This window comes from Pituophis catenifer, unplaced genomic scaffold (genome assembly GCF_029215685.1).
Source record: "Pituophis catenifer annectens isolate HBS135680 unplaced genomic scaffold, rPitCat1.0.hap2 SCAF_3, whole genome shotgun sequence".
Classification (NCBI taxonomy): Eukaryota; Metazoa; Chordata; class Lepidosauria; order Squamata; family Colubridae; genus Pituophis; species Pituophis catenifer.
In genome coordinates this window covers 94,824,370-94,849,633 of record NW_027256883.1, presented here as the reverse complement: position 1 = coordinate 94,849,633, position 25,264 = coordinate 94,824,370, and the positions used below count along the sequence as shown (strand labels likewise).

At 39.4% G+C, this 25,264-nt stretch overlaps 1 protein-coding gene across 1 annotated transcript in view; it reads left to right on the top strand.

Annotated features, from left to right (window-relative positions):
* The window catches only part of CFAP61 (cilia and flagella associated protein 61), a 152,079-nt gene that overhangs the window by 7,213 nt on the left and 119,602 nt on the right, over nt 1-25,264 (top strand). The window contains exons 4-6 of the mRNA XM_070940797.1: nt 14,196-14,328; nt 18,290-18,443; nt 19,805-19,872. Of these exons, the coding sequence (XP_070796898.1) occupies nt 14,196-14,328; nt 18,290-18,443; nt 19,805-19,872 (355 nt within the window). The remainder of the gene's footprint in view (nt 1-14,195; nt 14,329-18,289; nt 18,444-19,804; nt 19,873-25,264) is intronic.

The following is a 25,264-nucleotide window of genomic DNA, read 5'->3' as shown; positions in this document are numbered from 1 at the left end:
AAATAAAAAATAAATTCATTTTAAAAGGAGTTGCCAGTCCCCTTCTGAATTTTGGTTATCCCACATTAACATAGCTCTCTTTCTAAAATGTTCTCAGTAAACTGGGCATAGTTTTTTATAACATGTGGAAGATCTGTTATAAAAAAATCTGTTGACCTAGACTTGTTCTTCAATTTGACATGAAACCATAACCAGAACAGTAGCCATGTATATATTATCCCACAGTTCAATAAATTTACTTACCACATTTATATGTTGCAAGCCTAATTTCAGGATTAGCAACACAGCACTCATTGCAGCCACTTCCCCATTTATATTTAAAGTAAAAAATAAAAGTAAAATGTTCTGATTTTTTTTTAAAAAATACAAGTCTTGCAACATCTTGCATGAATTCTTCAGAAAATTAGTTACATTAATTTTTGGCCTTTTAACTTCTTGGAATGGCAGCTCCCATCTTGCAAGTATTTGTGATCTTGCCTGTCTGGCACCATTTTTTTTTTTAATTTGATTTATATGCCGCCCTTCTCCGGAGACTCAGGGCGACTTACAATGTGCTCAGCAATAGCTTTCATCCTTTTGTATATTTATACAAAGTCAGCTTATTGCTCCCACAACTGGGTCCTCAATTTACCTATCTTTACCATTTCATATGTTCACTTGATTCCTATGTTCTGAACATACATTTATTTTTTGGTGGAGATTATATAGATCAGTGCAGTGGTGGGTTTCAAATTTTTTTCCTACTGGTTCTGTGGGTGTGGCTTGGAGGGCGTGGCATGGCTTGGTGGGCGTGGCAGGGGAAGGAAACTGTAAAATCTCAATTTCCTCCCCAATCCAGGGGAAGGTTACTGCAAAATTCCCATTTCCTCCCGATCAGCTGGGACTTGGGAGGCAGAGAATAGACGGAGGTGGGGCCAGTCAGAATTTTTACTACCGGTTCTCCGAACTACTCAAAATTTCCGCTACTGGTTCTCCAGAACTGGTCAGAACCTGCTGAAACCCACCTCTGGATCAGTGATGATGAACCTTTTCGGCACTAAGTGCACAAACTGGAACGTGCGTACACGTGCTCGTAGCACAGCCCCAGAAACTCGAAGCCCTTCTGGCCAGCTGACCTTTGCACATGCCGGAGCCCCAGAAACCTAAAGATCAGCTGGCCTGGGCACATGCGCACTGACCAGCTGGTCTTTGGGTTTCTGGGCTCTGGCATGCGCAAAAATCATGCAGAAGAGCAGCTGGCAATGACACACATGCCCACAGACAGGCCTCTGCATGCCACCTCTGGCATGTGTGCTACAGGTTTGCTATCACGGACATAGATGAAAATATTATCTTGCTGACCATTCTACTTTGGTAAAGTAAATTAAAATATGACTGTTATTTTGGTGTACATTAATTTTTTTACCTAAAATAAACAGCAAATAAATAAAATACAATATTGTTCACAGGACTGTTTTTAAAACTGTACCAGAATTACATTTCATATTTCTCTTCATACCATTTCAAGAAGAATTGGGTAAGGATTTGTTTAAGTTCTTTATGGCTCCTAAAACCTTTCTCCCTTTTTATTGATCCAATATAATTTTAAGAAATCAGCAGCTGACTGAAATAGTTGCCACCTCTATTATTTGCTACTTCTGTTAGTATCAGAACAAGCAGATTCTACATCCCATCTCTCTGGTACATCAGCTTGAAAACTGGATCCTATTATTTAGTTAATAAATAAACAAATAACTTTCCATGTGCTAGATAATTATTATTCTGTCATGGGATCAATTACATTTAGAACGCTAAAAGCAAACGAGCTATTGATCTTGAACAGGCATTGGCAATATTTGGTACCAAGAATCTAGCTGAAAAAAAACAAAGTAATAAAAATATATTCAATTAAGGGCATGAGGCAAATGTATATTACAACAGAAGATGTGGTATATAATAAAAACAAATCTTGTTACCAAAAAGAATAATAAAAATACATAGGAATTAGGATGTATTTGAAATGTATTCCTATCTTTATTAGGGGATTTTGTTGAAATGATGTCTGCTGTTTATAGTAATCTATTTTGTTTACTGGCTTTTGATATTAATAAGTACAAAAATAAGAATGAATGATAATAATTCAATGAATCACCTAGCCATTACTGGTTTATAATTTTTGCTTCCTCTCTTAGTAAATAACAAGAATGGGAATTGCAATTTAACCTCCTGATTTCCCAGATGACTGTAAATCACATTACTAGAAGAAGGGTTTAAGTTACAGGGGGAACATTTTTTTTTCAGCATTTGAAGGATAGAAATTAGAGTTAGAGGCTGCTGAGGGGCCTCTTGCTCCCATTCCAGTTCTTGGTTTTGATGTTTGCCTTTGAATTTTAGTAGTGTGATAATCTAAGGGCTGAGGAGATGCAGGCGGGATATTGGGACAACACTCTTTATTTAAACATTTTAAATTAATAATAATTTTAATACCAGACATTAGAAACAATATTTAGTAAAGTTTAGCTGAAGTATCTATGCAGTCTGTGAGTTACCTTTACTATATATTTGTTATCTTCAGGTATAGATTTGGCAGTAGCTTTTGAGCCCATGAGGAATCCTGTTAATTCATCTCTGATTATGGAATATAGCCTCCATGTGTGTCACAGGCATCGCTATTGTCCCCAGTTGTATATTCGCTGTGCCAGGTAATATCCTGCATTGTGCATGAGAGTGAATTAATCTTATGTTAGTATCTTCATTTGTGTCTTTCAATGTTCCTTAATCATAGGCTAATCAATAAAGCTATCTAATCTGATCTATATGGTTTATTTGTATGATTCCATTCCATTTCTTCCCTACAAAAATCCTGCCACATTTCTTGGGCTCAGAGAATGAATTTCCATGACTAAGAATGGACCTAATATTGAATATTCTCAGTTTTAATTCAGTAATGAGCAGAATCCGCTGGCATTCAATTTAGTTATAAAAATTGTAATAAAAATATTTTCTATGATAATAACTATGAAATTATTATTATGCTGTCAGTATTTACTATTTTAATGTTTGGATTTTGGGCTACTGCAGGGTTTTCATATGGTACATAATACCTAATTTTTTGTGTGATTCTTACTTGATTCACTGGAATGGCTTTTCTACATGTGAAATGGTGATTTATCTTACAGAATTTGTACTTGTGAAGAGAAAAATTTCTCTGACATGCTAGTTACTAACTTTGTGATGATGATCATGAAACTAATATAATTTGTTGTTGTTGAAGGAGAAGGAGGAGGAGGAGGAACGTTCTCTCAAAAGCAGTTTGAAATGACAGTACTGAGATGCTTGTTTAGTTTCTATGGTAACTGGCTAAATGTGCAAGTGTCTTTTCATATCTCTCTACTTTGAAACATATTTAAAAGGCATTTAATATTGAAAGAAAGAAGAAAATTGCTTTACTATCATATTTATCAACTTCACATGCTTATGCCATATAGTTTGTTTCTTAAAATAAATCATTTAATTATATGTGTTTCTTCACATTCTGACAGGTAGTAAATGAGTTGGGAGTAACCAGTCATTAATTGACCACCAGAGGTCATCATAAACCTTTTAAAATAGATCTTGTGTTTATTAGTGTACAGCATTTAGTGAAGTTAGGGTTAACAAAACAAAAAGACAGAGACAACAAGAAAGAAAAATCCAGCTTTTTTAATTCTCTTATAAAATAATTAGTGGAATAGGTAAGCAATATAATGAATGAATCAAGGCTGGCTAATTTAAACCTTTAATCTTTGAAGGACCTTTGGCTTATTTAAAGATTTCTGCCCAAAAATCCAGTGTCTAAGGTATTTGAAACTTTTTGCAATCACCAGCTACAAAAACATAAATTACTCTTAGCAAGAACTGAATACACTTTCCATCCTAGGTGTAACTTACTATTTTAGCTTGCTTTATTTTTTTTAAAAAGTATAGTTAATTTTACAGTATGTATACAAATATATTTCAGGAAGCCTATGGCCAGTTATACAAATAGTACTTACGTATTAGTAGTATTTACAGCTAGCAATTTGTACTTTTGACAAGAAAAAACAATTTACATTCAAACAATTGAAATAATAATTGTTATCCAAAAATCCAAATACCTGATGAAATAATACGTGTTGGTAAAAGAATTTAATATTTCATCAAACATTTGTTGTGATATGGGTAAATAATAATAATAGTGATTAATAAGATTAATTAAATCAAATAATACTGCCGACTTTGCAATGACAAAGTTGAAATTATTTCACATTTAATATGCAAGTGCAACAAAATCGCACAAACTAATTACAAAGCTAGACATGACCAAGTTGCTAAATTAATCCACTGGTCATTATGTAAAAAATACAGTTTACCTGTATCCAAAAAGTCATGGGAACATAAAGTGGAGAAAGTTGTCGAAAATGAAAAGGTGAAGATCTTGTGGGACTTTCGAATACAGACAGATTGTCATTTGGAACACAACACACCAGATATCACAGTTGTTGAAAACCAAAGCATACAATTTATTGATATCACTGTAGTAGAAGACTCCAGAGTCGAAGAAAAATAACTGGAAAAAATAACAAAATATCATGACCTGGCCATCAAAACTACGCGATTATGGATGAAACATGTAACAGTGATGCCCCTTGTCATCAGGGCACTTGGTACCATATCCAAGAATTTTACAAAATACATAAATAAATTGCAGCTTCCTGCAATAACACCAGGGGAACTGCAAAAAACTGCGCTACTCAGAACATTGTACATCTTAAGAAGATACTTGGTTGATACCTAGGATGCTGGCAGCAACCCATATCAATGATCAGTGCCAGTCAATAATATTTGTGATACATTTTTAAATGTTCAGTTGACTGAGTGTCATGTTTAATGAATAAAAGTTTATAATAATAGTGGTTAATAATATTAATTGAATCTTAATTAATTAATTTAATTAAATAATATGAAATGGATAAATGCTCTCAGTCTTGGCATGTTCCAAGTAATAATTCATATTACTTAATTCATATTACAATAATTCAATAAGACATTAAGCAATCTTTCTGATCCTATCCATTCATCTTATCTTTACATACTACTTTCCTCAACTTCGCTAAATTGATTTGATTCTCGTATTGTCCACCTGGTGATACCTATATGTAGAATCTATGTTTCTTGCTTGAAGCAGATAAAGAATTCTGTTTGCAAAAATTTATTAAGTTATATCTTCAAGTACTGTGTTTATCCATAGTATTCCCTAACAAACTGATCCCATGCTAAGAGCCCTAAATGGAAGAAATATGTACTTTAATAGACTTTTATTAGCTTTTACAATTCGTTTTTATTTTGTGAGCCACTTTGGGAACACTGTTGTCTTCAAAGATGACAAAGAACTGAATTCAGTTAAATAATTAATACTCTTCTTAAAGTAATAAGAAAGTCTTGATGAAATGTACAATAGCGAAGTCTTTTGTGAGCCATAGCATTAAGCCATTGTTAACACTTACTGGTAAATGTATAATTCTCATCATTCAAATATTTGGTACAGGTACTAAGTAAACTCTTAAGTAATTGCCTTTAAATTGTTTATTTCATACTCTAGGAAAAGTACAAAATACATTATTGCTAGATATGAAAAAAGAAAATCCATGGTATTTATTTATTTATTATTTATTAAATTTATATACCACCCATCTCACTTTTGCAGCAATTCTGAGTGGCTTACAAAATGATAAAAAGACATTTCAAAATGATTAAAATTACAAAAGATTAAGTAAAGACTAAAAACCAAGAGGAGAGGCAACATCGAGATGGAGATCTTCTCTCTACCCCATCAGCCACTCCCAGCATAAAGCATTCCTATCAGGAGCCCAGGCCAGTCTACAGAGCCAGGTTTTAAGGCTCTTCCTGAAGGCCAGGATTAAGGTGGGCGTTGATCTCACCTCCAGTGGGAGAATATTCCAAAGGCTGGGTCATATTCTATATAAGACTATATTTTTCCAATAAACTGGATGGATTCCTATTGAAACAAGTGAGAGCTATTTAGTTTTTTGATAAAAGAAGCATGGATCTGTCAGAAAAGAGAAGCCAATATTTAGTTTACCAGCACTATGAGAGTCATGAAGCTATGAAAAGGCAGGCAACATATCATATTGAATATAATGTACATAACATGGCAAGTTATTCCATTTTTCCATATTTTATGTATTTTTTAAAAATAATAGTTACGACAAGGTATTCTTATATAATATTATTCATGTCTGACCAGTATTACAGCTTGCAAATTCATCTAAGGAAGCTTTTTGGAATGAGTAGGAGTGTGTGCTCTTTTTCTGATTAAACAGTGATGTCTCTTTCCATGTTCCCACAGCTGCTTTAGAAACTTTTCCAAGGGCATGTTCACACAATATGTGGAGATAATTGGGAACAGCTCCTGAAGCAGCTGTACAAGCCTGGAAAAAGATACAACTGCTTTAGTGATTCATAAAAGGGACCAACACATTTTTCTAGAAAATCTGCCAAGCCACTTTCAGGATCACAAAGATTTCCAACTTGTAATAAATAGTAATTATAATATAAAATGGCATATGGTTCAGAGAAAATATATCATTACTTGATAGCTCATGAAATGCCCACATAACTTGTACTACATATTTTTCTAAATATTATATGCAGTTACAGAGTGTGGTTTGGTATGTGAAAATGATAACTAAGAAGTGGTATCAATGTGGTACCATATATGTGTGAATTTTACTGTAGTCAGTAGCACATAGATACTGTGTGTATCTGTATTTAGATACATGTATACATATGTGTATATATACATATACATTTATATAAATTGGAAATCCTGAATTGTTCTATATATATAATTTTTATTAATATATTCTATACACTAATACACAAATAAAATATACAATCCTGCCACCATGGTATAATATGATTACATTGTCCATAAGTATAAAATCATTCCTTTATCCATACATATTTGCCATCATATATATACATCATCATATGTCTATTCTATCCCACCTTTTCAGGAAATCCTGAATTGTTCAATAAGCAAGGCTAAGATACTAAATTATATTCCTTGATGTAACGAAACTGTATATTCCCCTTTCCTAATAGATTTACATCTTAATAACTAGTTAGTTTGTGACTTCATATGAGAATGTTTCCCATTTCAAAATGCTCAGACTAGTGCAGAATGATAAGTCAGAAGATATGCAGTTAGAATTGTATTGATATTGCAACTGTTTTTATTTGTATAATTTTAGTATGCCATAGTTCGACATAGTATGGAAGATTTCTGGATACCCTTGTTTTCATAGCAATTTAAAACAAAAACTGTCCATTGCTAGCATTTTAAAGTGATAAAATGATAAATAGTTAATGAACCTTGATCAATATTGCTAACCAGTGATAACAATACAATATTTAAAAATAATCCTTGTCTTTAGTATCATATATCAACTTTCAGGTTAGTTAAATATGAATAATAATTCAGTTCGATACATACTGCAAGTAGTTGCATTTCCTGAGATCAGTGGGTCTCTGAAGATGACTCAGAATGTATTGAACCTCAGATTATTTTAATTCAGGGAAAATCTTTCAGCACATTTTTAAAAGCCTTGTCAACCTGAAAATGTAAAATTATACGATTTCCTAGGCAAGGCTCCCTGGGTTCAGAAAAATTAGAGGCTAAGGCCAGGCTCAGTAACAAGCATGAAGCTAAGGATTTCAATAATGTAAAATTCTTTACTGAGTGCAATGAAGAGGTAGAGCTACAGCTTTTATGTTCATTACAAATCTACCCCATAGCTTCGTCTATGAGTCTTTTAAGTCCTGACATTGTTTTTTTCCACCAGAACAAGGCCTACCAGTTCCTCTCACATCTAGTCTGACTCTTTACTTCTTTATGATCCTTGACTTGGCCAGGCCAGGAGTCTTCTTATAAAACTGTTTCCTTCATTGTTATATTCCTTTTTTCCTGACGAAGAAACTCCACCTGCTAGGTTTTTCGGGGGATGCATTGGGAGACTATGGCCTTAAGGACGCCCAATCTAGGGTAGTCCAACAGCTTGTGGACATAGACTTGCAATATCTATCTGGGATGAGTTTGATCCTGTGACCCCAGATGATGTGGACAGGATTCTGGGTAGATTGAACGTGACCACATGTTTGTTGGACCCGTGTCCCTCCTGGTTAGTGCTGGCTTCCCGGGAGGTGACGCGAGGCTGGCTCCAGGGGATTATAAATGCTTCGTTGGGTGAGGGTGTCTTTCCCGCCGCCTTGAAAGAGGCGGTGGTGAGGCCTCTCCTCAAGAAGCCTTCCCTGGACCCGGCAGTATTGGCTAATTATCGTCCAGTCTCCAACCTTTGCTTCGTTGCGAAGGTTGTTGAGAGTGTGGTTGCGCGACAGCTACCCCAGTACCTGGATGAAGCGTCGTATCTAGATCCGTTCCAGTCGGGCTTCAGGCCTGGGTACAGCACGGAAACGGCATTGGTCGCGTTGGTTGATGATCTCTGGAGGGCTCGGGACAGGGGTTGTTCCTCTGTCCTGGTCCTATTAGACCTCTCAGCGGCTTTTGATACCATCGACCATGGTATCATGCTGCACCGGCTGGAAGGGTTGGGGGTGGGAGGCACCGTTTTACGGTGGTTCTCCTCCTTTCTCTCTGACCGGTCGCAGTCTGTGTTGACAGCGGGGCAGAGATCGACCCCGAGGCCCCTTATATGTGGGGTGCCGCAGGGATCGGTTCTCTCGCCCCTTCTGTTCAACATTTATGTAAAGCCGCTGGGCGAGATCATCCGTGGTTTCGGGGTGAAGTACCATCTGTACGCTGATGACACCCAGCTGTACATCTCCACCCCGGACCACCCCAACGATGCCCTTGAAGTGATGTCCCAGTGCCTGGAGGCCGTACGGATCTGGATGGGGAGAAACGGGCTCAGGCTCAACCCATCCAAGACCGAGTGGCTGTGGTTTCCGATGTCCCGATATAGTCAGCTGGTGCCATCGCTGGCTATTGGGGGTGAATCATTGGCCCCCACGGAAAGGGCTCGTAACTTGGGCGTCCTCCTGGACTCACGGCTGTCTTTAGAAGAGCACTTGACGGCCGTGACCGGGAGGATTTTTCATCAGGTTCGCCTGATTCGCCAGTTGTGTCCCTTTCTAGATCGGGACTCGTTACGCACAGTCACTCATGCCCTCGTCACCTCTCGTCTGGACTATTGTAATGCTCTCTACATGGGGCTCCCCTTGAGGTGCACCCGGAGGCTCCAACTGGCGCAGAGTGCGGCCGCACGGGTGGTTATGGGAGCAACATGGAGCTCCCATGTAACACCTCTCCTGCGCGAGCTGCACTGGCTCCCGGTGGTCTTCCGGGTGCGCTTCAAGGTTCTGGTTACCACCTTTAAAGCGCTCCATGGCTTGGGACCTGGTTACTTACGGGACCGCCTACTACCATCATCAGCCTTCCACCGACCAGTACGCTCCCACAGAGAGGGGCTCCTCCAGGTGCCGTCAGCCAAACAATGTCGGCTGTCGGCCCCTAGGGGGAGAGCCTTCTCTGTGGGGGCACCGACGATCTGGAATGAGCTCCCCCCAGAGATACGGAGGATTCCGGATCTGCGCACTTTCCGCCGCGAGTTGAAGACGCTTTTATTTCATCAAGCTGGCCTCGCCTAAATCTTCTCCCTTTTAAGTGTAAATTCTAAATTTTAATGGATTTTAAAATATGGGTATTTTTAAATTATGGGTATTAATTCAGCCAAATTTATTTAATCCATTTTATTTGATTTTAAATTTTGTATATTTATGTGTTTTATTTCATGGCTGTGCACCGCCCTGAGTCCTTCGGGAGTAGGGCGGTATAGAAATTCAATAATAAATAAATAAAATAAATAAATCTAAAAGCTAGAGCTAATAAAACCTGCTCCCCTCTGATCTTCAGCCAATTTAACAATTATGGACTGAGGATGGCCTCATATTTTTACACTTTAACCATCCCTAAGTATAGAAGAGTCTTCTCCCTTGCTCGTTTCAATGTCTTGCCCTCAGCATTGCTGGACGGACGATTTAAGAGGCTCCCGATAAGTGATAGGGCTGAGGTTGAAACTGTGGAGCATGTTCTTTTATACTGCCCTATGTATAACGCAGGCAGGACTAAATTACTGTCTCTCTTAGAAACAGATCTCTCTGGATCCAATGCTAATAATTTGACCTTATATAGTTTAGGGGATGGCTCCTCACACATTACTTTTCAGGTTTCTAAAATTTTTTTGAGAGCTGTAACTATTAGAGGAGAACGATGTAATTCCTCTCAGCCAAGGCTTTTGGTAGCCAACTGTTTATGATGTTACTTTCCCCACGTTCTTTTGCAATTTTGTATTTTGGTCTGTGACTGCAAATAAAAGTTATATTATATTCCTTTTTTCATTTTATGAAGTCTCTCTTCCTTTTTATTTCTCATTCTTCTTTAAACTTATGTATTTAACTGAAACAGTGCAACTGAAACTATTTCTTTCACTACTGATACTACAGTAAGGGTACTCTAGAAACACTTTTCCCACTGATCATATTCTTGAAAACAAGAAAAGTCAATATAAATCTATCCTTAAATATTTGGGCATATCTCCTGCAAACATGTTTAATTACACTGCGCAATTATGTATAGGATTTAAGCCAGAAGGATACTGTATCAGTTCAATTTTAAAAATCCCCTAGATTTCTAATGCCTTCTCTTTGCTTTATGACGTATGTGTTCAGAAACCCCCCACTTTTTCCTTAATCAGATTGTTATAATAATGCCAAATGACTTCTGGGATATTCAGTTACAACTGCATTTTTATTTTATCTCAGAGCTGGTTGTTCCAGATAGGCACAACATATCATATTTCATTCCAGAATTTTTTCTGCTGTGTTGTTGAATCTTAAAGTAAGGCATTTATTTCTTTTATATGCAATATATTCTTCATAATTGGAAGGGCAAGTTTTATTATAAATGTAGCTCAATCAAATAAAGATATATTTTAAGTTGCTAATTCAAATGAGACTCCATCCACCCAAAGTTTGTTTAAATACATGTTGTATTTAATCTGTCTTTTTTTTTTAGAAAAAATATATTTTTATTTTTAAACAAACAATTCATCATTAATCAGTGTAACATCTGGATATAAAAAATGTTTGTGTCATCATATTCAACGTTTATCATTTTCTTTGTACATATTTATCTTTCCTCTTACATTTAAATTTAATGTATTACAACATACTTTCCCATATTTCTTATTTTTACATTGCCTATTGTCTATATTCAGTTTCTATCCATTGATAAAATTGCCCCCATATGTTGTAATACTCTGATTCTTCCTTCCCTCTAATTGCTAATGTTAATCTACTCATTTCTGCACATTCTAATATTTTCTTAATTAGTTCTCCCTTTGTAGGAATTTTTTCTGCTTTCCAGTTTTGTGCAAATACCATTCTTGCTGCCGTTATTACATGTATAATCAAATATATATTTTCTTTACTAAATTTCTCCAATAAGATACCCAACAGGAACAGCTCCGGTTTAAGATCAATATGTTGCTGTGTCATTTTCTCTAACCATATTTGAATTTTTGCCCAATAATTTCTCGCTTCTGGACATGTCCACCACATGTACGGTGGGTATGATCCCGATGTCTGGTGGCATTTCCAACATTTAGTTGATTTATCTTTGAACATTTCTACCAATCTTTCCGGTGACATGTGCCCTCTATAAAACATTTTATACAGATTCTCTTTATATGCCGTAGCCTTTGTTAATTTGTAATTTCTTTCCCATAATTGCTGCCATTTATCTAATTCTATTGTATATCCAAAATTTTTTACCCATGCTATTGTTTCTTTTACTTGTTCTTCCTCTAATTTAACTTCAAGTAAATAACTATAGAATTTTTAAATCATTTTCTCATCTGTTCCTGTGAGCATCTCATCCAATTCTGTCATCTCCAAATAAAAACCATATAAGTCTGCATCTTTTTCATATCTCAATTGTATTTGCAGTTGTATATGCCACTCCATAACAATCCCTTGTTCTACTAGTTCTTGTTCCATTTTCAATTCCCCCTTTTCTGATAAAATATCTTTATATCTGATAATATTCCCCATATTAATAATATTTGGTTGCTTCCATTGTTGAAAGCCATGTTCGTATTTTCAAATAATGTTTTTCTCTAACCTTCTCCCATACTAATAATAAAGCATTCCTTACATAATGTATTTGAAAATAGCTATGCATCTTATTTTTCTCGTACCATAAAAAAGCATGCCAACCTAATTGTAAATCGGGCCCCTCTAAAGTCAATAACCTTTTATTTCTTAATACAATTCATTCCTTCATCCATGATAATGCTGCTCCTTGATAATATAATTCCCAGTTTGGTAGTCCAAATCCTCCCCTTTGTCTTGCATCTTGTAACATTTTCATATTGATTCTCGCTTTTTTCCCTGTCATATAAATTTCATTATCATTCTATTCACTTCTTCAAAAAAATTTTTTCTCCAGTTTTATTGGTATTTTTTGAAATAGAAACAACAATCTAGGTAATATATTCATCTTAATTACCACTATTCTTCCCATTAATGATAATTGCAAATTTTTCCATCTCTCCAAATCGGGTGGGTTTTACTTACCTTTACTACCGGTTCGCATTTATATTTATATTTATAAATATTCCCCCAAAGTCCATAGTCTACAATTGTTTTATCATAAATTGCCAATTTACATTATCAAAAGCCTTCTGTGCATCGAGAAACATCAATGCCATTTGCTTTTCTGGATGTACTTCATAATATTCCAAAGTATTTAAGATTGTCCTCATATTGTCTCTGATTTGTCTCTTTGGTAAGAAACCATTTTGATCTATGTGAATAAATTCATTTAACAATCTCTTCAATCTAGTTGCCATTATTGATGCAAATATTTTATAATCCGCATTTAACAAGGAAATTGGTCTATAGTTTTTAACTTGTTGTAAGTCTGTGTCTTCTTTTGGTATAAGAGTAATATATGCCTCTATCCAGTGGTGGGATTCAAGTAATTTAACAGCCGGTTCTCTGCCCTAATGATTTCTTCCAACAATCAGTTTGCCAAACTGCTCAGAAAGTTAACAACCAGTTCTCCCGAAGTGGTGCGAACTGGCTGAATTCCAGCACTGCCTCTATCCAAGAGTTGGGTATTTTTGCATTTACTAAAAGTTCATTAAATACTTCCAACATTGTATTGCTAATTACATCCTGTAATATTTCTGTTGGCAAACCATCTGGACCCAGCATTTTACCATTCTTTTGTTTTTTAATACCCTCTGTTAATTCCATCATTGTTATTCTTTCTTCCAAAGCCGCCTTGTATTTTTCTGGTATTTTAGGTAATTCAGACTTTTCTAACTATTGCTTTATCTTCCCTTCAGATATTGTCTCTTGTTTATAGAGTTTCTCATAGTATTTCTATACTATTTTCTTCTTTTCCTTATTTTGATAGCATAATTGTTATGTTCTCGTGTTTAATCTGTCTTGTTGTGTGTTGACAATTAGCACAACTCATGTTTAGATAATAATCAGTAGCCATTTCAGGTACCAGATTATATTTGCATTTTTAAAATTGTTTTAACAGCCTTTATACTATATAGTCCAGTAGCCTTCAATATTATATCATATGATTAATTTTAATCATAGGATTAAAAAGGGATTTGCAATTATTTTGACGATTAATTCTACCAGTGGATTGGTTCATAAACCAAGGATAGTTGTGTTAATGAGTAATCTGAATGAAAGACTTTGATTTGGTGCTACATGTTTGCTGTTAAATCAGAACTCAGTCGTACTATGATGTAAATCCAAATACTGGTAGCTGAGATTGTACTATATAGCAATAGCTGAAGAAATACATTTTTCTTGTCTCTTATATTAATTTACATATTATTGTGTTAGGCCTTTATATTAAAATGGATTAAGTAGTTTGCATCTGCTATAACCATCTATCATAATTTAGGAAACTATCATCTCTACATAAGATTTTATGCTGTCTTGCATAAAATGTCCATTTATGGTGTTTATTGATGCCGTTTGTTTATCCATTATACTTACATTATTTAAAACAAAAATAGAATCCTAAGTTATTTTTGTTATTCTTAAAAGGGTAATCTCATTTGCAGGGTAGAAGACCATGATGATCTCACCCCTATCTTTTCACGGCATAATGATACTCTAAGGCAAACCTATGGTGACTATTTCCTCGCTGAACTGATAGAAGCTCAAGATGAAAATAATCTTGCTGTAGTTTGTGAGGTAAGCCTTTGATAGTAATAGTGAGTTACTAGATAAACTACTTGTCTGATTTTTTAAATGACAAATTGGATTCATTCAAGATACCTCATAATATTTCATCCCTAGTTTGAGTAGGATTGAAATGGCTCCCTATCATTTTATCTCTTGTACAGTATTTGGGCAGCAGATTAGACTATGGAAGGTTGCCTGTGGGCTTCTGTGAGTTCTAAATGAAGGATTCCTAAACTTCTAGAACTTCAATTAACTGTCCTCTAAAACTCCTTTAAAAAATAGACATAAATATATCCCATTTTACTCAAAACAGATTATTTGTCATGTTTTATCTTTTATACAGAGCTCCAATTCAGTTTCCATCCAGACTTCTATTTATATTACATGTCAGATAATAATCATGTTGAGATTTACTGCTGATATGGTTCTTTTATATTTTGTCATTATTCTAAAATGCAAAGAAATAGACACATGTTCAGCTATTGGATAGGGATACTACAGCTAGAGATGCTAGCATGGGAATGCTAGATTTTGGTTTTTAAAAATGCCACTATCCCTAATGTTAGACCATTTGCTGCTGTATCAAAGGCAAAGGTTGGGTATGTCAAGATCAGAACCATATCTTAGTAATTGTGAGAGCAAAGATGAAACAACCTAATTAATTCTGGATAGAGTTTGGCAAAATAAGGATTCAATTGGCTTTTTGGACCCCAATCCTGTGCAGTTGCACTTGAAATCTCTTTATCATATTGCTTGGAGAGAGATGTAAATCAGCTACTACAACTAATTAAGCATCAAGTCTACTTTGATTGTTGGGCTACAATATTTTATTAGAAGATAGGTTGTTATAATAAAACCATGTACTTTTTCCTCAGAAATGTGTTGTATGTATTAATATATAATACAATACATAATACATAATATATAATACAATAAATAATATTGTATTGCAGATAAACAATATTCTTACTGTAGTGCTTGTCAGATGAGAGTTGTGCTGGCCTGTCATCTGTTTTTATGTTGAAATTCTCAGCATTTTATTACTCTCTTAATAGTGAGAACTGCTTTTTAATGGATATACCATATAATTGATTATTCCATATGTACAAAAGGCATGGGAGTTTAATTGAACTACATTCTATTTACAAGCCTTCATTTTACAGGACACACAAAGAAATATTGTCCTCTGCAATAGGATGGGATGAGCATCTCTATTCGTTCATTTAAAAAGTGAAAAACCTCTGGCTTTATTTAAAATTTTCATTTAATAATTTGCATCTTTAGGAAAAATACTTTTTAAAAGTCTATTGAAACACCATTGATTTATTAATTAATTAACTGATAGAGTTTTACCACTCTTCTTTGAGCAGGCTTGTGCATAAAACTGTAGGATGGTTATCCAATTGCTCTCTGTTCCCCATCCCCTATAATTACCCTATGTGCCTGATAGCACTGAATTGTTCTACAAAGTATTTGTCTATTATTTAGTCTTAGCTCTCTGTTGCCATCCTAGTGATTCATGCATCATTATCAATCATCATTTTTGGCAGAAATGGGAAGCTCCCTGGTTGCATGTAGCCTAGCTCTCCAGTTTTTGCAACTTTCTGGATTCCTCCCTCATCCAGAATGTGCTACGAAAAATTAGTGGCAAACTGGCAATCTTCAGTGATCTGAGCTTTTGCTTTTTTAAAAAAATTAAAATAAATACTCAAATAAGTACATTACATCTCAGTAAACTTATTATTCCTATCTGAGTAAACTTGCTAATGCAGCATTCAAAAGAAGGAAGACTGATGAAATCAGTTCTGCTTCTCCAACAATAGCACTCTGTCATTGTCACTCACTCTTTAGATTAGTTTTTGGAGACTAATCTTTAAAAAATGAGACTCTGAATTGTTGAATGTTGGCTCCCTCCTCCTGGCATAGATTTTCCAACTGTGGTTTACAAACTATAGTTTTTTAAAAAACAAATTCTAACCATTCTTCCTCAACCAAAAACCAAAGCCCAGCACATGATATGTTTGCATAGAGAGTAAATTATGCAGTCCTAATTTGCAATACATGGTAAGAGCTACGAGCTATATTCAAATTTCAAAAAATCAGTACAAAATAAGATGATGTCAGAATCAACAAGATTTTGTTTGGCTGTTTATTGTATTGATTTAATGCTACTCTGAGTGATAAACATAGAAGTAAAAATACTGTATTTTTCGCACTATAAGATGCACCGGACCATAAGACGCACATTAGGTTTAGATGAGGCAAACAAGAAAAAAAAAATCTGCCTCTGCCTCTCAGCATCCATCCGGTATTCATCTGGCTAGTGTCCTTGCAGCAAACAGCCTGGTCAGTTTCAGCACGTTATCGCAGCCCCAGCATGTGGCTCACTAGGGCTCCACTCCATTGCACCCACCACTGGTCAACTGAGCTGAGCTGCTGCCACCACCGTAGAATGCTGGAGCCTTCATTGCCAAGCAGCTGATTGGCGGTTGGATCAACCTTCCAGATTACCATTGATCAGCTGTTCTAGGTGGCAGAGTACAAAAACGGCGGCGGCAGTGATCAGCGGCTGCGATAGGCAGCGGCAGCAATAGGCGGTAGCAGCAATCCCCACCACCTACAACAGCTGATTGGCAATATTCTGGGGAGCCAATCCAACCACCAATCAGCTGCTTGGCAGCGAAGGCTCCAGTGTTCCCTGCCAAACTGCTGTGCTGTGTTGCAGAGCATCAGGATATATTTGTTAAATTTGTGTTTTGTTGTGATGAGAGCACTCCTAAAGACTGCTGAAAAGAATCAAACAAATATTTGTAATGTCTCATTTTTTTAAAAATGTAAATTACCACCCTATGAATCTATACAGATCCTTGGCTGGTAGAAAATAAATGAGAAATTAAGTGCAGTCTTTATATTATCCAAGCTACATGTAATTTGGGTTATTATTCTGGATAACAAAAGTCAATCAAAGCCAATTTGAACAGAATATTCTTCATCTATCCATTAGGAATAATAGAATGCAGCCTAAATATTCCTCAGGTGGGGGAAAACACAGCAGTAGCATTACCATATACCTTAATGATAACCAGATAATGTCAAATGGAATGGAGATAATTTGACTTTCATAGAAATTTAATTCTTTCTTAAGTAGACATTTACCAAAACAACATAGGCAATGCATACAACAAACAAATTCTGGAGTTCTTTGTAACCCTTAATAATAGTTGACCACCCCCCCCCCCCGCCCCATCACATATAACAAGGGAGAAAGAAGGGGGGAAAGAATGGAGCAGTCATCAACATTCTGCACCACTTTCTGCTTTTCCCATTGATATTCATGTATGGAATTTTTCAGGATTTTTTTTTTCTCTGAAATCCCTGGTCCCAAGCTAGATCAATTTTTATTGGCTTCTTCTTCCACCCTAAAGTTGACCAGTTCTGTTCTGCCTTTATATAATTATCTGACAATAATAACATAATTAGCTACTTTTTATTTGTTTATTAGAAATTTACTATATATAACCTCCCAAATTATATCAGATATAATTGCCATAAATTGCCTTCAGTAGTGCAGCCAATACGTGTTGGAGCATGTGAAAGGGATGATCTTACATATCATACAATTCCCAGTGATGCAAAGTTATGGGAGGTAGGGAGAGTAAGATTGTGTGACTGAAGCCCTAGCTCATTTTAAAATGTGGTACACTTTAAAAGGGGTGGTGGAATTTTAACCACATGGTTGAGCCATGAGTTTTTTGACCCTCAGGTGGATGCCCTGTATCATCTGACTACCTATTGGTATCTGATTAAACACTAATTAAATAGAATAGTGTGTCAGAGGTCCTCTTGCTATATTATAAGCAAGGAGCATGAATTTTAGTACGAGAAATTAAATGGTATCTTTTCCTACTTTATGAGAATCCATATCTTTTTTGGGGGAAAAACTTAACAGCATTTTTAATGGATGTTTCAGGATAATGGCATAGCAGTGGGGTTCATGAGTATATGTTCTGAAGTGAATGTACAACTGCTTCATGACTGCTTTGACTTGAGACTTTTCCATGGACTTTGCAAACCACATCCAGATGATATTCTTAAACCACCATGCATTTCAAGTGAAATTACAGGTGAAATAAAAATATTTTGCAAAATTTAACTTATTGCTAAAAAATACATTGGGCTAATACATTTCCTAACAGGGTAATAATGATCTTTAAAATATATTAGTAATCATTTCCATAGAGGAAACTGTGCATAAGAAACAGTGTATGAAAAGTAAATACTAGCTATATTCTTTGGAAAAAAATAAATTTTACAAAATAAATTGTGTTAGATTAACTGACATTTTTAATAATAGTTTTTAAATTTCTTAAAAGTTAATTTATTAGGCATCAGGTGATTTAAAAATCAACTGCTGATCTCATATTCCTTGCAAGTTTTTGGAAGATTCCTGCTTCAGTGGAATATACCGTAACTCTATATCAGATAACTCTCAATTTACATGCCTTTCAGTCATAACTCTATCTAAGTATGTGGTACATATTTCCAAGACTAGCCATTCTCCCTATTGGTATAAATATATTCTATGCAAGGTATAATGGTTATCTTGGGCCCACAGAAATAAAGCCCCAATCAGACCTACAGGCTTAAAAAAATAGTTATGGACAACTGTATGTCTGGCATGTCTCTATAGATGAAACAAGGCATTTGGCTAGGCCAAGAGTGGAGGTGGAGCAGCAGATAAATGTAGGCTGTAGACAAAAACATCCTATATGCTTAGTGACCACTGGATCACAGCAAAAAGCTTTAGTGATGCCCCAGATTCCTGCAAATCTGATCTGATAACAGTAATACTGATGTAACCTGCTGCCATCACTAATACTGATACCACATGTGTTCTCTTAAATCCACCCACCCACCAACAAAGATCTAAGCTGCCACTATCTTATGTGTGTACAGCTTTCAGGTGTCAGAAGAGATACCCTCCCTCAAATGTAGTTACTAGCTCTTTAATTGATCACAAATATTGGGATAGAATGATCCATCTGAGAGATTTTTTTGTACCCAAGCAGCTGTACTTGCCTCCTTATCCCCTTATTCTCGGTTTTGACTAATGAACAGATAATATTAAAAAATTTGTAATCATCATGAACATATAAAAATTTTAATTTGCAATCATTATGAATTTATAAAAATACTGTCGCTCTAAAGTTTTGAAAACTAAAATGGATAATTATAAAAAAATTGAGTATAGGTTGTTAGACATCTCTACCTAGAAGATGTTGAGCTCAAAGATGCTGTTGAGCTCAAAGGTATTTCATTCTGAATAGACTTATTAGGAATCCACATTTCTGAACTCATTCCCCCTGCCGAAAGTTTAAAAAATGTATATAATTGAATATAAAAATCAGTTCATACTATAAGAAAACTGCTTACTTTGTAATATATTTTATGCTTTATTTTCTCTTACTCCCATTTCCTCATTCAGGTGATGAAAACATTAGTTTAGGAAGTCAAAGAGAAGAGATTATGGATACCCAGAATATAGATATCCAGGTAAATATGGGCAGGAACACCTTAATGTTGAAAATTTAATCTTCCTAATGAAGTTGGACTTTCATATTGCCAATAAGCAAAGAGCACTAAAATATTGTGCCTGCCAATTAAACTAAGTATATTAAGAATTGGGTTTAGCTTTGTTTTTTTAAAGCTTAATATAGCTGAAGAATGATAAATTTTATAATTATAGCCAGGTTTACATACTTTTTCATGGCTACATTTAATAAGAATCCGTGGATGTGAATGTATGTGCAGTTACTTTACACATACACAGCTGCTTCTGATGAAATGGGCTCTAGTAATCCTTAAATTATCATAAAGAATTTTTTTTGCTACAACAGACTAACCTAGCCTTTTCCAAAAACATTGGTATATGTTACCATTGTATTTGATGTGTTATATAACTTCATCTGAATTAAGGTGAAAAGTATATGTGTTAGATCGGCGCCAGAAAGAAACACGACTCAGCTGTTGTCCGTTCAGCACTTTATTGGAATAGTAAGACAGACTGCCGGTTGGGGCTGCCGAGCCGCCTTATATGCGTCTCAGGCATGCCCAGCCGGCCAATGACAGTTGTTTAAACTTCCCGCCGGTGGAATCAACCAATCCCCCGGCGGATGTCCTTATAAGGACATAACACCCCTCCCCTCCTAGTCCTTAGTCAATCAATCCGTGGCCGACGTAGGTCACGTAGTCGCACAGGTAGGTGGGACAAACAATAGTCCTACCTGACCTGCGCGGTTCAGTTCGTTCAACAATGCTGCTCCGGACGGGTCTGGCTCCTGCTAGCTCCCGTCCCTGCGGTGGAATGTCCCAGAACTCTGCCGTTGAGTGTGCGGGGCCCTGCCTAGCGCCGGAGTAGCCCTGCCTACTCCGGCTGGAGTAGACAACTCACCTCGCGGTTGGTGGGGTACCTCGACCGGGCCTGGATGAAGAATGTTCGGTTCCTGTCGTTCGTCTCGGAGTCGGACTGGACAGCTGAAACCTGGTAGGACCCTCGGTTCTTTACTTCCCTCTCTGCCTGGTGTCCCAAGATTGTCACGGGTGGAGATTCTGGGCCACCCCCATGGCTGGACTCCCGCTGGTGGTGTGTGTTGGTGTCCCGGCCCGGCCGGGGGGTGCTGGCCTACCTGTCGGGGTCGGGTAGGACTCCTCCGCTGGGAGGTTGTGGTCCTCCCCTGCCGGAGTGGTGTAGGTCCCCCTCGCCGTGGTGGTGTAGGTCAACCCTGTCGGGGTGGCGGTGGTCGACCCTTCCGGGTTGGTGTTGGCTCGCTGGGTTGGGTTGTCGCCGGTCTACCCCGTCGTGGTGATGGGGGTCCCGTCCCCTGGGGGGTTGCCGGTCATCATTGCCGTAGGGCTGTCGGCTCGTCCCGCTGGGTTGGTCCCGGTCTACCGCGTCTCCTTTGCTGAGGTGTTGGTAGCTCTCTTTGCCGGGAATGGGTTGGTCTGCCCTGTCGGGGTGTGGCAGGCCTACCTCTCCGGGGTGTTGTAGGCCTACCTGGTCTATGTGCGGTAGGCCTACCTCGTTGGGGGGTGGCAGGCCTACCTCGTCAGGGGATGGTAGGTCTATCTTGTCTGGGTGGTTTTCCTCGACTCTCCTCCACCTTTTCCGGAGCTGGTTGATGTGCTGTCTGCATGATCGTCCGTCGTCCAGCTCCACCTCGTATGATCTCGAACCGGTCACTCTCCCAATTCGGCCCTTGACCCATTTAGGTGGACCCTGGAAATTCAGCGCGAATACCAGGTCTCCGCTAGCGAAGCTTCGCGTTGGCGGTAGGTTGATCGGCATGTCTTTTGGGTTGTACTGTGGATGGAGCTGATCTAGCGGAGAGCGGAGCCTTCCCCCCATCAGGAGTTCTGCCGGACTTTTCTTTGAGGTCGCGTGCGGCGTGATGTGCTGGGCCAGCAGGAACTTATCGATTTGTTCCTGCCAGTCTCCAGTGTCCATCTTGGTGAGCGTGTCCTTTGTGAGGCGCACCATTTTTCCCCCTGCCCGTTTCCCGCTCGTCTGTATGGGGCAATGAGAGCATGTCTGATGCCCTGTTCTGCCAGGAAGTCTTCCATCACCTTTGCCCTGAGTTGCGGGCCGTTGTCGGAGACCAGTACATCCTGTAGGCCGTGGGTGGCGAACAACCGGCGGAGTGCCTTGATGGTGGCATCTGTTGTGGTGGAGGGCATTGTTATGACCTCCAGCCATTTTGAGAACGCGTCCACCACGATGAGCAGGAACTTCCCCTTCATGGGCCCCGCGAAGACAATATGTATCCTCGACCCTGGGCTGCTGGGCTGTTCCCACTCCGTCGGCTGGGTTCACGGTGGCGCCGGTTGCGATGCTTGGCACGGGTCACATCTGGCGATCCACGCTTCTATGTCCTTGTCTAACGAGGGCCACCAGACATAGCTTCGTGCCAATGCCTTCATCCGGACTATGCCTGGATGTCCGCTATGCAGGGTCTCCAATGTCTTTCGTTGTAGGGTGTGGGGAATCACCACCCTGTCACCCCAGAGAAGGCAGCCTTTCATTGCGGACAGTTCTTGCTGCCTCCATACAAAAGGGGTGAAGTCTTCGCCCAGTCTCTCCCCGCAAAATCCAGGACAGCACTTGCTTCAAGGTTTTGTCCCTCAGGGTGTGGCTTGCCACCGTGGTGGATGACACCGGGCACGTCTGGTCCTCATCGATGTGATAGAGGCCGAGGGTGGGTGCCGGATCTATCACAGGTTTTCGCACCGGGCATCTGCTGAGGCCGTCTGCGTTGCATATGTTCTTACCGGGTTGGTGGATCAGGTTGTAGGAGTACCCGGAAAGAAAGATGGCCCAGCGTGTCATCCTGGGTGACCTGTACGCAGGCGTTGGCTTGTCCCCTGCAAACAGTCCCAGCAATGGTTTGTGGTCTGTGATGATTGTAAAAGCCCTTCCATACACGTACTCGTGGAAACGCTTTATACCAGCTACGATGGCAAGAGCTTCTTTGTCCAGCTGGCTATAATTGCGCTCCACTGAGGACATAGTCTTGAAAAAGTAAGCGATGGGGGCTTCGGGTCCGTTGGGCAGCTGATGGCTGAAAACAGCCCTGACTCCGTACAGTGATGCGTCGCAAGTCAGGGACAGTGGAAGCGACTCATGATATTGCATGAGGACACTGTCGGAGGACAGGAGTCTTTTGATCTTCCAGAAGGCTGCCTCTTCTTCTTCTCCCCACTTCCAAGGAACCGCCTTGCCTAGGAGACGGTGGAGTGGCTCAGCAACGGTGGCTTTCTGTTTCAAAAAGACACTGTAAAAATTCAGTAGTCCCAAGAAAGCCTGCAGCTCCGTTTTTGTTTTGGGGGCTGGAGCTTCATGTATAGCCCTAACTTTGCTTTTGGTGGAGTGGATGTCCTTGCTATCAATTAGATAGCCCAGGAACTCGACCTCCTGGACCCTAATAACGCATTTGTCCCTTCTGACTCTTAGTCCCTTCGCCTGGAACCGCTGTAGGGCAACCCTGAGCCGTTCCATTAGTTGGGCTTCCGAGTCTCCAGAGACTAACACGTCATCAAAGTATGGCATCACCCCTGGAATGCCTTGTAGAAGGCATTCCATCATAGATTGAAAAATACCTGAGGCAGCGCTGACTCCAAATTGGAGGCGGTTGCATTTAAATGCACCCCTATGCGTGACAATCGTTTGTGCCTCTGCAGTCTTTTCATCTACTGGCAGTTGCTGGTAAGGCTGGGCCAGGTCCAGTTTCGCGAATATGGTCCTGCTGCCAAGTGAATGCAGCAGATGTTGCACCACTGGCATGGGATATGTGCTCTGCTGCAGTGCCCTGTTAATGGTGCACTTATAGTCGGCGCAGATGCGCACAGATCCATCATGCTTCATGGGGGTCACAATGGGGGTCTCCCATGCTGCATGATCAATCGGTTCCAGAATGCCCTGGGTGATTAATTTGTCCAGCTGGGCATCCACTTTAGGCCGGAAGGCAAACGGAACTCTGCGGGGCTTAAGCTGAATTGGAACAATTTTCAGACCTAATTGAAGGAAATGGGTTTCCCCAAAAATTTACCTAAACTCCCATCGAAGATGTCCTTGAAGTCCTCTAGGAGCTGGTCAAGTGAATTCTGCCGAATTTGATTTATGCTGCCAATTGTGAGCCCTAGGGGCTTGAACCATTCCACACCTAGCAGGGTTGGACGGGCTTCCTTCACTACCGCGATGGGGAGATCCCCTGAGAAGTCTTTGAAGTTCAGCCTGATGTGGGTCCTTCCCAGGATCCTGATGGGATGGCCCCAGAAGTCCACCAGCCGTGCTTGCAGTGGTTCCAGTTGCTTCTTGGATAGTCGCGGCTTGAATCGTTTAAGCTGGTCCCAGGCTATTATTGAATAAGGCGAGCCTGAGTCAATTTCCATGGGGCATGGTGCCCCTTCCACGTGGATGGTCACGTGGAATTTGTCGGATCCCTTGGCCGCAGCATGTACTATGGTCTTCTGGTGTATCCCTCTGCTCTTTGTGTGGCCATCTCCGTCTCGCCGCGGGTACTGGGACCGTTTGGATGATCTCTGGTATTCGCGGTCTGTGGCCCTGGGAGTCTCCCAACTTGGTTCTGCTGCTCTGCAGGCTTCTGCAATGTGGCCCTTTCTCCCACATCGTCTGCAGGTCGCATCCCACCAGCGACATCTGGCGCATGGATGCTCCCCCTTGCAGCTGGCGCAACGTTCCTCCCGGCCGCCATCTTGGGGGTTTTCCCGCCTTTGGGGTCTTGTGACCTTGTAGACGACCATTTCGAAATCGGATTCAGACCCCGTGGAGGTCTCGTCCGAAGATGGCTGCGGATCCCTGTGGACCTTGTGGATCCCCTTGGATCTCCGCATTGGGGCTGCTGCCCTGTCGGATGCCTTGGCGGCTGTGGCTTCTTCGATGACATCTTTTAACTAGACTTTCTTTCGGCTGAGGAGCTTCTTTTGCACTGTGCTGTCCCTCATGCTGAAGACTATTAGGTCCCTCAGCTGAACGTCCACATTCTCGAACTCACAGCTGGCCGCGATCTTCCGGAATGCCGAAACGAAGTCTTTGAATGACTCTCCGTCATGCTGGTTGTGCTGATGGAAGTCAAAGCGGTTGGCTAGCGGTGTGCTCGATGGGGCATAGTGCTCCTCAAGTATTTCTTGTAGTTCGGCCCACGGCATCAGCTTGATGTCCCTTGGTGCCACGAGGTCCATGGCCATCTGTAGGACCCCCGAGCCGCAGTGAGCCAGGAAGAGAGCCCTCTTCCTGTTGTCGTCCAGGTCGGTGAATCCACTGCCCGCCAGGAATTGTTTGAATCGGACCATGAATGCCTTCCACTTCTCCTGGTTCGGGTCGAAGGGAGCCATCAAGATCTGTGGTCCGGCCATGGTTCAATAATTCAGC